The 14,586-nt window shown below is 35.8% G+C and overlaps 1 protein-coding gene and 1 pseudogene across 1 annotated transcript in view; both read right to left on the reverse strand.

The window, feature by feature from the left end:
• Bruce (BIR repeat containing ubiquitin-conjugating enzyme) overlaps nt 1-14,586 on the reverse strand; it is a 406,259-nt gene that overhangs the window by 332,593 nt on the left and 59,080 nt on the right. Inside the window, exon 9 of the mRNA XM_089091938.1 lies at nt 5,616-5,836. Within this exon, the coding sequence (XP_088948064.1) occupies nt 5,616-5,836 (221 nt within the window). The remainder of the gene's footprint in view (nt 1-5,615; nt 5,837-14,586) is intronic.
• LOC148950759 (uncharacterized) lies at nt 426-1,799 on the reverse strand (annotated as a pseudogene).

Consider the following 14,586-nt stretch of genomic DNA (forward strand, 5'->3'; position numbering starts at 1 on the left):
CGTCATAATCCCCCACTATGGAACCAGGTTAATAGATCTTATCATGATTGTAGCATCTGCTGCAACCTAGGAAAGAACGAACACCAGTTCCAGTTCAAAAAAATTTGTAGCAGGGTATAGGAACTACCAATAAGTCCTTTCATCCCTTTGATTCTCCAAAAAGTGGCATCAGATATTTAGAAATCCATTGTCCACAACTGTAACCAAGTCTTCTTATCAGTTAAAACAAACCAATCCTCCCAATTAAACTTTTCAATTCTTTTGATGGGTTGTGGTAAGTGCGGGTACTTGAGTCACCTTTCCCCAGCAATTTAAGACCTACAGGCCGGCAAGTACCAATACGGCTCTTCATGATCACTCCCGCTCTCTTCTGCACTCTCCAGAACAAATGATGAATAGCCTCCTTCATTATGCAATAATAAACACTAATCAATCAGACTCTTCTTTAAAATGTCAATAGATGCCTTAACAAAAATCTATCTACGTGCCAAGGCAGGTTTGAAATCAGGATTGCAGTGTAGGTATTAGGAATATTTGACATAAAGCAGGAAATAGGCGTTTAAGGGAAATAGTCTCCACACTCAGTGGCTGACAATCGAATAAAATATGCTGGATCGTTTCATCCGTTGCAAAGCAGACCGGGAATAGAGGGGAGTGATGCAGCTTCCAATTAAATAATAAACTATTGAGAAGAAAAGTACCTGATTTCAGACGGTAATATAGCACTGTATGTAGTCTGGAATGAAAAGGAGATAAAGTCAATTTACTGTGATTAACATTAGATCTTTGCCTAATAATATCACGTGAGTTGAGGTCGGAGAGAGGACCTTGATTTAACAAAGAAGCCTTGGCTGCCAGTAAATCAGCAGTATTATTATATTTGATACCTTTATGGCTTGGAACATGTTGGAAATAAATCTGGTTTCCTTTAGCCTGGAGGTTCAGAAGCTGTCTTCTAATGTTGAATAGGTCCTTATCATTGGCGATTCTATTAATGTTTTTTGAGCAACAGTATTGCCGATCTGGAGTCAGAAAGGAAAAAATATTCTCCTCCACAATGCTATAATTTAAGAGAACATCTAGAGCCAAGCGAATGGCACATAATTCAGCAGACTAAATAGAAGACCCCAAAGGAAGGGGTAAAAAAAGATTAAAGTTCAGTGATGGGACATATACTCCTGCTCCAGCTCTCACACCCTGAACGAAACCATCAGAATAGATTTTCCTGTGATTAGGGTACAACTTCGAAATCTGTTCAGCAAGAATAGTCTGAATCTCATGATTGGGAATTTGGTTTTTATTTATTGGAATAAGTTCTGCTTGAAAAATAGGTGGACTCATTTCCCATGGCGGAGTGTCAGTAAAGGGATACGCATAAGGGGGATACTGACTCCAATTTGGGACCTCCAATTAAAACTGATTCCAAGATGAATGGTCACTGGTACATGCTGCCTTCAAAGGAAAGGTATGATTATACACAACATGATTGCTTCCATAAGCTTGAATTCGCGAGAAATATTTCTTCCTTTGACTGGATGCTCTTTCACTTACCAGACACCAAACCAGACAGTTGTTTTAATTTAGACAGAGGAGTATGCCTGTGGAAACCCAGAAAAATTCGAATAGCTGAAAAAAAAATATTAGATACCATATTATAGATTAGATTTGATATATAATTAATAAAAATCCGGAATAACTTTAGGGTGGCATCCCCATTAACTTCCAGCATGTCTCTTTAGAACACAAAGTCTCCGAATGATCATGGATTTCAAAGAATTAATATGTGCATGCCATAACATTTTAGAATCAATCCATAGGTCAATTAGCTTCACTGACTTACAATATGGAATTTCACTAGAGAAAATTTGAAGAGGATTGGGAGGATCTCTTGAGCAATTAGCAAATATAATGGCTTCGGTTTTACTAATTGAAATTGCAAAACCAAAAGCTGAAGAGAATCTCTGAACTAATTGAACATCCTGTTGAATAAGACTTTGAAGAATTACGATAAACAAGGACCAAGTAGCAAGTCAATAGTAGAGAAAGTATTAGATGAAACATTATACCGGGTTTGGTAGTTAAATGGAGTGAACATCAAGGTATCTGGAACATTGGACAGAATATTCTCAATGCCTCCTCCTGCTTTGTTACTATAGGCTATTTGTTCCCAAAATGGGCTATGCGCATTGAAATCACCAAAAATAAAAGAATTATTTCTAAAAGTTGATTCAAAAACCTTTTGGATATCATTGTTTCCACATGGATTATACAATGATTTAATGACAAGATTATTACCATTAGCCAGATTAAGTATAATACCTATGATATCAATTTCATCCCTGTAAAGATTTAATGGTCGAGGGGAATGAGAGATTGAATCATGAACAAAAATGGTAACTCCTCCTCCTTTCTATTGGTGGATCTGTCATTCCTGTAGCACTTCTGTAGCACTTCTGTAGCACTTCATTTCTGTAGCACTTCTGTCTTCTGTAGCACTTGTAGCCAGGCATTTCAATTTTCTTAAACTGATGAAGATTGGTCTCTTGTAGACAGATAACATCAATTTTATTCTTAGGTGCATAATAAATGAGATCGCCAAGTTTCTTTGAATTAAGTGAGACAAATCCATTGTAGGATCTGTAGTTTAATTGCCATGGGTTGAGTTGAATAGGTGGCATGCTCTATATTTGGTGAGAATTGAAGATAAATCATTTCCTATCTCATCAAAGATGGAATTAGAAAAGTAGAATCTAGCAATATCTTTAGTTAAAGCAGCTTTAAGGGCTTTAGGCATATTTGATTGGATGATTTGATCCACTGAAGCTATATATTTAATTAGTTTTGACATATCAGGACCATCTCTCTTTTGAGCAGTGTTTGCTTGACAGGATATATTAGAAATAGAATAAAATAGATTTATTTAATAAAAAGAGCTTTCATAGTTTTGGCCTAGGCCGCAAATAAATAACGCTATTTTTAACAACATTGGTCACTAAAGTGAAAGAAAAAACTACGAACGATTAAATGCACTAACAAAAATAAGGGACAAAAGAGTTCACGAAACGGTTTGTATGGCACCTTGGGGGTTCAAGCTTGATTTTGCTTAGGGTATTCACACTTTTAGTACAAGGTGGTGGTAGTAAAAAACGGTGCTTCACACATACGATTAACGAATATCCAAACTTGACCATTTGTTCGTTTCGGCACTCACGAAGAGACGAAACTTTCAGCGATTCGAGAGCGGACTCATAAGACATGTGATTTGGACCGAATATGATTTTTGTAGCACGTTTCTGCACAGTTTCGGTGTCACCACTTAGGTATTCAGTATTGTGCACTTGTGGGCCCCAGACTGGGCATGCGTCCTCGAGTAATGGCCGCAAATAACACAAATATGCCAGTCTGAGTTGTGTTGTAGAAAAACCTAGGCGCCGAAAAGTCACTAACGATCTTAAGGCGTAATTTCCTTTTTTCACTTGATTTGCAACATACGGGCTAACGGATCAGTTTGAGCTAAAAGTGACACCGAGTACAACCGCGGTTGAGGTGGTTGGGTACCATGGTTCAGGACAGGTGAGATCACGTTTTAGAGGGTTGAACCTCATCACTTTTGTTTTACTCTCCTTGATTTGCAGCACATACGTGTCCCACTCGCTGACGACAGTTGACTTGAGGTCACTACTGAACTGTGGAACGACTTATTAGGTGATGCTGCCACTCTTTCAGCCCGTGATTTCTGACTAAATCTAGGATTTTGGAGAGCTGGGCTAGCTTTGATTACATTAGGGAGCTCAATACCCTGCTGAAGGAGGGATATCTCTATTGGAGATAACTGAACCTGATTTTGGTTTTTTTTGGGAGTGCCTGGCCAAGGGTTGGGTAAAAGGCTTGAGGATGCTTTCTTAGCCTCATTAATTCTTTGAGATAATGGAACTTTGGAAAGCTTAGCAAGCTCCATAGCTGCTATAGGAAATGGAACCATCTTCTTGATGAGCTATCCTTAAAACTTTGGCCCGTTGGATATATTTACGACACAAGTTATCATTTGTAGAATGGGGGTCACCTCCACAGTTGATCCATTTCGGAGCTGTAGAGCATCTAATCTCACTAGAAACAGGGTGATAACAAAGGCAAGTGGGGCAGATTGTCTCAGAGGAAGAGCAGTACTTACATGAGTGACCAAGCTTAAAACATTTTGAGCATTGAATAGGCTTTTCTTGGTAAGATTTACAAGCTTTAGGTTGACCAAACAGGAACAATGATTCAAGCTGGGTACTCACTGGTAAGATAAAAAGGACACTCTTACTGTTTAGTTGCCCATTAGCATCTGGCTTGCCCATCCTATGGACTTCCAAGACCTCCAGCATTTCTCCCTTATTATTCATGAGACCATCTTTCAGGTCTTCAGTTAATAGTTCGATTGGGACATTATACATCACTATTTTCTGAGTGTTTTTTGTAGGTGGATTCCACCATTCAGAGGTAACTGGAACATTACCAATTCTATTTAGTTTAAGAGCTTTGCAGGCGTTCTTTCTGTCTTGGAACATAACTGTAAGAGAGCCATCTTTATTAACATTCACACTGAAACTACATATTAAAGATTTGAATAGATTCATTCTAATGTTGGTGATATTTCTGGTAGTAAACACTTGGTCTTTTACTTTTGAGGTGGAAAGGATGATAGGTTTGTTCTTCAATTCCATAGCTGAACCTGAGTTAGGGATTTCTGTTATTTCAGGAGGGTTTGTGGAGGGCTTTTTGCGTTTCTGCTTTCTAATAACTGTCTGAAAATCATCATTGAGGTGAGAGTCAGTTTCTGGGTTTGAGTACTCTGAGACTGTTATCATTACGTTATTCTGGCTGTCATCACTAGAGATTGGAGATACAGCAATTGCATTGGCAGCTATGGGGATGTCAGTTTCTGAATACCAATTTAATAGTTGATCCCCTTCTCTGAGGGGGCTAGAAGAGCTAGGATACATACAGTTAAGGAAAGAAGAATTCCAAAACAAATCCTACCCACAATAAACTTACAGGAAAAAGCAATAATATACTTCCAACAAAAAGGATAATAAAGGCTTAATTCCGATCACTGAGGATGAAAAAGGATACAAATAAAATAATTTTTCCAAACATTCGATTTCTTCTTCTTCTTCCACTGAAAATTTAAAAACGCGTTTTGAAAAAACAGCTTTCAAGTGAGAAAGAATCGCCATTTAAAGCTGATAGTTTCGATTAATTTTAATGGTAAAAGTTTATTGCGAAAATTAAAGAATTGCCTGGAACTCCACAAAAACGATGACAAATGAAAATTGCGGGAGTGGAATCTCTAAAGCCAAATACCACATTTAGAAAAATTAGTTTCCCATCTTGAGCAACAACGAATACACATTAGAATTCACAAGCAAGAACATCCAAAATTCCCTTGTTACAGTTATAGCTACTAACATGGGAGCTTTCTCTTCCCTATTTTGAAAAGGACCCGAATGTTGAGTTCTCATTAATGGAATAAGTATAGAGTTTCGTAAATCATCAGTGTGATATCTTTTACTCAAAACGATTAATAATAAAAAAGATTAAGAAACAAATAATGGGTCAAGCAGTCAACTTACCAAGCATTTCACCATTTTCCGTCAGTAACGGATATTCGATTTTTGAATCAACGTCATTTCCAAATAAACTCGGTCCGAATTCTACTACCGACGATAATAAGCTGATTTCAATATGAGGCATGTCAGAAAGGTTGGAAGCCAGGTTAAACCGAAAATCGATGTGGCTAATATTGGCAGTTGAAGCCAATGTCACCTCAATTATTTGCTCTGTCCAAGGTAACCTAAAAATTAACAAAAAACTATGAATATCACTACAAAGCGACAACCATTCACAAAATAGTAATTCATCAAAGAAGTACCATTATAACCGAGAATTATATTCTCATGTGTTGGTAATGAGAAAATATATAAGACTTTTCTAAAGCTTTGCACACACAAACTTAGAGATAAAAAATGGGACACCAGGTTTTTTTCACAAAAGCGGCATCTGAAACGCTAAAAAATGCAGTTCACGACCGTGATAGTACCATTTTACAATGAGGGGCGATTCAATTATTCTTTAACACGAACATTATTTTGATGAATTTTTGATGGAATTGGCTTGTATTTGGTAAAATTGATTTCGGTGAAATTAGTGGCGGAATTTAAGATCGGCTTGGGTAAAAATGATAGCATTAAAATAAGACAATTTTTGAAAAAATGCATTTTTTTGGTGGCACAGCCATTATTGATGTGGTTCCTTCGTTACTAGGTTCTTGCTATGTGCAATATTTAAATACGCACAAGGTGGAGGAGATATATAACCTTATCATGGTTGCAGCGTCGGATGCAACGCAGCAAAGAACGTACACTAGCACATGGTAACTACAAATTTAAAAACTCGCTTTTAGAAATTCAGTTGAAGAAATGGTTGTGGAACACAGCCACTTCTCGACTTTTTTTGGTGCCTTCACACTTGTGAAACATCACAGCATTAAAAAAAAAAAGGCTAGAAGAATCTGGAGAAAAGTCTGACACAATGACAACAAAAGATTTTACAATATTTCCTCTAATTGTAAGTGTTGCACTTTTTGGTGTTTACATACTCTTCAAGGCTTTTTTCAAAGGTTTCTACCAGATATTTATTCACTTCCTACATTTTATCCTTTTGTGTTTCAGCTCTAACGCATCTATTGAGCCCTACCTTGAAAAAGTATAATATCGTCTCCAACTTCTTGTCTCTAAAAAAGTTTGATATCCTTTTAAGAGAAAAAGTTAAGGGTATACTTACAAAAAGAATATTGGGTTTTAAGTTTTTGATTGGTTAGTAGAAGAAAGGATATGGGATTAGTTTAGCAGAATGTAATCCACCAGGTAACGGAAGTTAAAGATAAAATTAAAAGACAAAGTTAAAGATAAAGTAAAAAAATTACCTACAGCATGTTTATGTCTAAAGAGTATCATCATTATAAGTAATTGCTTCCTACAGAAACCAAGCTAATGCTTCAATAATTACCGCACTCGCTCTTATTACACCCTTCTTACCGAGGGTCTTCATTAAAAGTTTTCCAGAGGAAAACTTTTTTAAAGCTACTTTAAAGCTACCCAGACAAGGATAGGCTTAGTATAAAAGGTTGGAACTGCCCTGGTGTTGGGCCATGGTTCTAGGTCTCTTCCCCATTATAAGCTACTTCCCCGTCCCTATCCCTGACACGAAAATCTTGCTTGCGTGGCCTCATAGTGGCACCAGGGTGAACCTTTCACGAGTTTTCCTAACCAAAACCGAGACTGCTAATAGCGCTACAGGGTGATCTTGAGGAGTGGCACCCCTTTAGGAAACTGTGACCTAGTAAATGACGCAGTAATTGCACTGGATTTTGGTTAATAGATAATAATTGTGGGTTTGGTCCGTTTTGCGTGGATCTTTAGGGCTGAGTAACCTCTTTCTAGCTATGTTATCCATTATGGATTAACTCCCCGTAGCAGCATAATCTTTGTAGACATGAATATATAATAACTTAGAGGAAATAGGCGTGAAATTGCTTGCGCGAGATCTCGACTCTTGTTAATAGAAGGGCATCGCCAAGTGTGAAAAACCATGTTGTGACTAAGATGGGCCCAGAATTGCACAACACTTTTAAAGGTTTTGGAATTATAAGGAGTTTCAGAAACTCATATCCCAGGGGTAGGAAAAATGAAATTAGGAGTTATCCAATTTATTAACTCAGGAAGGAACGAAGGGTAGCATAGACAGGGAGTAGGGTTCAAAGTGAATTAAGGACGCTGCTAAGTCTGGCTAAGGTTGAGAAGGTATCAGAGAAGAGCCTTAAGGCTTCAATGTTTCATTATAATTATTTTTTTCCAGAGACAATTCATACAGAAGGGATGGTCGTATAAACTTCGGAGGGGGCTCATTCAAGTGGGCATTGGAAGTTCTAGTACCCTTTTTAAAAATCAACAGCGATCGGAAGCCAATTAGCCCAACGTCCTCACGTCCTCTTTTCCCAAATACCTACGATACAAATTTTGAGATAGCCATTTTGTTGAGAATAGTCCAAAAGTTAAAAGATTTATGCCTCTAGGGTTGACAAAAACTTCCACAACCCTAGGGGCAAAGACTATAAGTTATGCAAGTTGCCCACTGTTAATATATAAGGTTTTTACGGAAGAGTTTATATGTTAACATATAAACTTCGGAGGAGGTCCATTCGATTCGGAATTGAAAGTTATAGTTCCCTTCTTAAAAGCCAAGTGATCGACCCCCTTTAGCCTTTAGCCACCCCTCCCCCTCTAGAATTACCCCCCCCCACCCCAATGGTTCCAACAAGCCATTTTGTTCGAAATAGTCCCAATGTCAAATAACTATGGTTCCAGATTAGATAACACCCTCACCCCAGTCCCCGGGACAAGTATTGTAAGCTATGCAAGTTGCTCATGTTAACGTTGGATACTTTTGTGGAAGGGGTGATTGTATAAACTTTGGAGAAGGCTCATTTGATTGGAAATCAGAAGTTCTAGTTCCTAGCCCCCCTCCCCCACAAAATTTTCCCTAAATACATTTGATCAAAATTTTGAGATAGCCATTTTGTTAAAAATAGCCCTAAGGTCGAATAATTATGCTTCCGGGTTTGACTTCCCCAGGGGTTCCATATTGACTTTTACTGAAGAGAGGGTATGTTTGATCCTGATTATGTAGTGTGCGCTTACTGGTTGAGAAAAGGGAATATCAGCAATATCTAAAGAACGACTGAGGGTGTTAAGTTGTAAATTTCAAGGTATACTGAGATGTTGAAGAGAGATTTGAGGGAAACCAGCCCCCCCCCCCCTCCTTGCTCTGGTTAGGTTCTCCCTCTGCTCAAAACTGATCAAAATTTTGGAATTTGTCATTTTGTTCGAACTAGTCAAAAGGTCTAATTGCTATACTTCCAGAAATGCTATGCTTCCATAGCCCTGGAGCAAAGATCGAAAATTATGCAATTTGCCTACTGTTTACATGCAGGACTTATCATTAGGAATAGGGGATATATTTGATTCTGGTTGTCTCTAAAAAGGCTAAGAGAATTAAGGAGAAACGTTGGAGAATGTTTAGGGGTATGTTATACTATATCAGAATGTACTATGAATGTCCAGTTTATCAAAAAGGAGGATCTGCAATATTTTAAGAAGGGCTGAGGGTATTGAGTTGAAACTTCCCGGACATGTTGAGAAGGATGTTTGAAAAGTGTTTGGAAGGCTGCCAGTTCCCTTCTATCTTATTTTTTAGTTGCCTTCCCTCCAAAACATCTGATCCAAATTTTGAAATAGACATCTTGTTGAAAATAGTCAAAAGTGCAAATAACTATACCTACAGGGATAACCTAAACCCCACAGCTTTGGAGAGGGATGCCGAAAACCATAAAACACACTGTATGCGCGCTGATTGTCAGAAGAAGGTATCATCAATATTTAAGGAACAGCTGATGGTATTGAGTTGAAAATTTCACGGGATGTGGAAGAGCTATAGGAGGGTAACCAGCCCCCTTTGTCCTTTTTAGATGCTCCCTGCCCTCAAAACGGCTGAGGGTATTAAGATGAAACTCTGGGGGATTTTAAAGGGCATGTTAAAATAAATCTAAAGATATTATGAACTTCCTAATTATCAAAAAAGTGTATCTACTAATCACAAAAACAACTGAAGGCACCATGTTTAAACTATCAGGGCATGTTAGTAGAATGCTAATAATGAATTCTGCGCCTTTATGTTCCTTCCGGTTTTTCTGGTAGGTAATTCTATTCTACAGGGGCATTACACCCTTTCAAAGAGATTTACGCAATTTAAGGACAAGTTTTTCTGTCTTTTATTTATATTTAATTTTATACAAGTTTTTTTTTTTTAGTTTAGATACGTTGTCATTAATATTTAAGTTGTTTAGTAGGTTTTTTTTTTTTTTTAAACTTGGATAATAGTTTTTTAAAACTATTAAAAATAAAGCTAAATGAATTACATTTTTGTAAATATGAGCGAGAATGTGTGATGCTATCAGACTGGTTTCGTTTCATGGGTTCATTAATAGAAGGACTAATGTTTTTGAAAAGGGTAATTACTTCTTTAGTTTACAAGATTTGCGAATTTTTTGCGACAAGGTATTTGCGCAAAGGTATTGCGATGGTTAAGAATGCCTCACAGGTAATTAAAGAATGAGAAATAGGATGCTATAATTAGAATTGTTTTAGGTTGAAATTTGTTACGTAAAAATAACTCAGTTATTTTCTTGCGTGTATAGGAACTCCCATGTTATTTGCTTGCCTGTATTTTGTGTTAAATAAATAGTTTTTGTATCTGTTAAAAGAGCTTTACGGGGTTTGAGAGACTCAGTTGCCTGATTCCGTGTGGTTTTTCTTTACATAGTGCCCATTAAAAACGAAATTTTTTTGTTAAATAAGTAGTTTTTATATCTTTTAAAAGAGCTTTAAGGGGTTTGAGAGACTCTGTTGCCTAATTACGTGTAATTTTTCTTTACTTGGTGCTCATTAAAAACGAAATTTTGTGTTAAATTAGTATTTTATGTATCTTTTAAAAGAGCTTTAAGGGTATTGAGAGACTCTGTTTCCGGATACCGGGTGATTGTTATTTACTTAGTGCCCATTAAATAAGAAATTTATATGTTAAATCAGTAGTTTTTGTTTCTTTTAAAAGATCTTTAAAGGGTTTGAGAGACTCAGTTGCCTAATTCCGCGTGGTTTTCCTTTACTTGATGGTCATTAAAAACGAAATTTTTGTGTTAAATCAGTAGTTTTTGTATCTTTTAAAAGAGGTTTAAGGGGTTTGAGAGACTCAGTTGCCTGATTCCGTGTGGTTTTTCTTTACTTGGTGGTCATTAGTTGTATCTTTTAAAAGAGCTTTACAGGGTTTGAGAGACTCAGTTGCCTAATTCCGTGTGATTTTTCTTTACTTGATGGTCATTAAAAACGAAATTTTTGTGTTAAATAAGTAGTTTTTGTATCTTTTAAAAGAGCTTTATGGGGTTTGAGACACTCAGGTTCCTGATTTCTTGTGCTTTTTCTTTACTTGGTGGTCATTCGAAACGAAATTTTTGTGTTAAATAAGTATTTTTTGTATCTTTTTAAAATAGATTTACGGGGATTGCGAGACTCAGTTGCCAGATTCCATGTGGTTTTTCTTTACTTGATGGTCATTAAAAAGGAAATTTTTGTGTTAAATAAGTAGTTTTTGTATATTTTAAATGAGCTTTACTGGGTTTGAGAGACTCAGTTGCCTAATTACGCGTGGTTTTACATTACTTGGTGTTCATTAAAAACGAAATTTTTGTGTTAAATAAGTATTTTTTGTATCTTTTAAAAGAGCTTTAAAGGGTTTGAGAGAATCAGTTGCCTGATTCCGTGTGTTTTTTATTTACTTGTTGGTCATTAAAAAAGAAATTTTTTTGTTAAATAAGTAGTTTTTGTATCTTTTAAAAGAGCTTTACAGGGTTTAAGAGACTCAGTTGCCTAATTCCGTGTGGTTTTACTTTACTTGGTGGTCATTATAAACGAAATTTTTGTGTTAAATAAGTAGTTTTTGTATCTTTGAATAGAGCTGTATTGTGTTTTAGAGACTCTTGTTTATTAGTAATATTTTTTGTTAGGGTCTGTGATGTCAGTATTTTTAAAATTAAATTTTTATTTAAAGGTATTTTGAGCCTAATTTGACTAATTCCTGGATTTTTTCATTTACATGGTAGTAATTAAATTCGAAATTTGTGTTTTAATTACGTAGTTTTGTATATTCTAATATAGATTTACGGGGATTGAGAGACTCAGTTGTCTGATTCCGTGTGATTTTTCTTTACTTGATGGTCATTAAAATCGAATTTTGCTTTATACCGAATGATAGTGTCTATCTTTGACATCCTCTTTCACATGTGGGATAGCCACAGTTGTCGGTGTTCGTGTGGTTGTCGTTTAGTGGAGAGTCGTTAAAAACGAAATTTTTATGATAAATAAGGATTTTTTGCATCTTTTAAAAGAACTTTAAAGGGTTTGAGAGACTCAGTTTTACCTTGTCAAATTTACATTTTCTTGATTTTTCAAAGTTCATTTTTAATTTCTTTCGTTGAAATGCAAGAGTTGGAATATTTCAGTAGTGTTTGGTTATGATTTAACCTGTCACAGTTATATTTTCTTTATTTTTCAAGGTTCATTTTTAATTTCTTTCGTTGAAATTTACTTTCGTGATTATTTCGGTAGTTATTTGTGGTTGTTTTACTTTTCACTGTTGAATATTCTCTATTCTTCAAACATCATTTTGAAATAAATTAGATTAAAATAATTTTACTTACAATTTAAGAAGTGTTTTATCGTGTTTTACAGTGTCACATTTACATTTTATTGATTTTTGAAAGTTCATTTTAAATTTCTTTCGTTGAAATGATAGAGTTGGAATATTTCAGTAGTGTTTCGTTGTGGTTTACCTTGTCACAGTTACATTTTCTTGATTTTTCAAAGTTCATTTTGAATTTCTTTCGATGAAATGCAAGAGTTGGAATATTTCAGCAGTGTTTTGTTGTGTTTTACCTTGTGAAAGTTAGATTTTCTTGATTTTTCAAAGTTCAATACTAATTTCTTTATCTTACATGAAATAGTATGAAATAATAAGTTGATTATTGAACTTTTGAAAAATTAAACAGTTACATTTTCTTGATTATTCGAAGTTCATTTTGAATTTCTTTCCTTTAAAAGCAATAGAGTTACGCGTTGATGTGTGTTTGGGTGTTGAGTATATGTGCAGATTTTTTTGTACATGCTTGGACTAAGTTCATTTTGAATTTCTTTCGTTGAAATGCAAGATTTTATCTATTTTAACAGCGCTCTCTCATGGTGTTCATTATCACAGTTACATTTTCTCGTTTGTTCCAAGTCCAATTCGTTTTTCTTTTGTTGAAGTGCAATAGCTGGACTCTTTCAGTAGTGTATGTTTGTGTTTTAACTTGTCACAGTTACATTTTCCTGATTTTTCAAAGTTCATTTTGAATTTCTTTCGTTGAAATGCAAGAGTTGGAATATTTCAGTAGTGTTTGGTTGTGGTTTACCTTGTCACAGTTACATTTTCTTGATTTTTCAAAGTTCATTTTGAATTTCTTTCGTTGAAATGCAAGAGTTGGAATATTTCAGTAGTGTTTGGTTGTGGTTTACCTTGTCACAGTTACATTTTCTTGATTTTTCAAAGTTCATTTTGAATTTCTTTCGTTGAAATGCAAGAGTTGGAATATTTCACCAGTGTTTGGTTGTGGTTTCCCTTGTCGCAGTTATACTTTCTCGAATTGTCATAGTTCATTTTGAATTTCTATTGTTGAAAAGCTAAAGCTGAAATATTTAAGTAGTGTTTGCTTGTGGTTTACCTTGTCACAGTTACATTTTATTGATTTTTTAAAGTTCATTTTGAATCATTCAAGAAACATGATTAAACACGTTTTTAAACTACATGCTATTTGCATGCCTTTTCTTGGCACCTTTCCAAACGAGCGGGGATTCCCCGCTGGTTCCTACACATTGCAAAAGTGAGCAGTACGAAAACTCCACGTTTTCAACCAGACTGGTTTTAGACAACACACCCACAGAGCAAGCCTGACACGGGTAGGACCCTCACCACCCAGGTCAGGTTAGGTTAGATTCGGTTAAGTAACCTAACATTTCTCGCTTAACTTACAACAGGTTACGTGTCGCCCCCCTTAACCTTATGAAATTTAACCACTAACTTTTATGTAAATTACCCTAATCTAACCAAACCTGACCTTGGTGGGGAGGGTCCTACCCGTGTCAGGCTTGCTCTGTGGGTGTGTTGTCTAAAAACCAGTCTGGTTGAAAACGTGGAGTTTTCGTACTGCTCACTTTTTGCAATGTGTAGGAACCAGCGGGGAATCCCTACTCGTTTGGAAAGGTGCCAAGGAAAGGCATGCAAATAGCATGTAGTTTAAAAGCGTGTTTAATCACGTTTCTTGAATGATTCAAAATGAACTTTGAAAAATCCAGAAAATTTAACTTTGAAATGGTAAACCACAAGCAAAAACTACTGAAATATTCCAGCTCTTGCTTTTCAACAAAAGAAATTCAAATTGAGCATTGAGAATTCAAGAAAGTGCAACTGTGACAAGTTCAACCACAAGCAAACACTGGTGAAATATTCCAACTCTTGCATTTCAACGAAAGAAATTCAAAATGAACTTTGAAAAATCAAGAAAATGTAACTGTGACAAGGTAAACCACAACCAAACACTACTGAAATATTCCAACTCTTGCATTTCAACGAAAGAAATTCAAAATGAACTTTGAAAAATCAAGAAAATGTAACTGTGACAAGGTAAACCACGACCGAACACGCCTGAAATAGTCAATGTAGGTATTGTAAACGAAAGAAATTCAAAATTAGCTTTGAAAAATCATTAGTATTTAGCTGTGACACGGTGAACCACAACCAAACACTACTGAAATATTCCAACTCTTGCATTTCAACAAAGGAACTTCATAATGAACATTGAAAAATTAAGAAAGTATAACTGTGACAAGGTAAACCACA

The sequence above is a fragment of the Artemia sp. Qi Xiang Cuo genome, chromosome 7 (genome assembly GCF_049724085.1).
Source record: "Artemia sp. Qi Xiang Cuo chromosome 7, ASM4972408v1, whole genome shotgun sequence".
Classification (NCBI taxonomy): Eukaryota; Metazoa; Arthropoda; class Branchiopoda; order Anostraca; family Artemiidae; genus Artemia; species Artemia sp. Qi Xiang Cuo.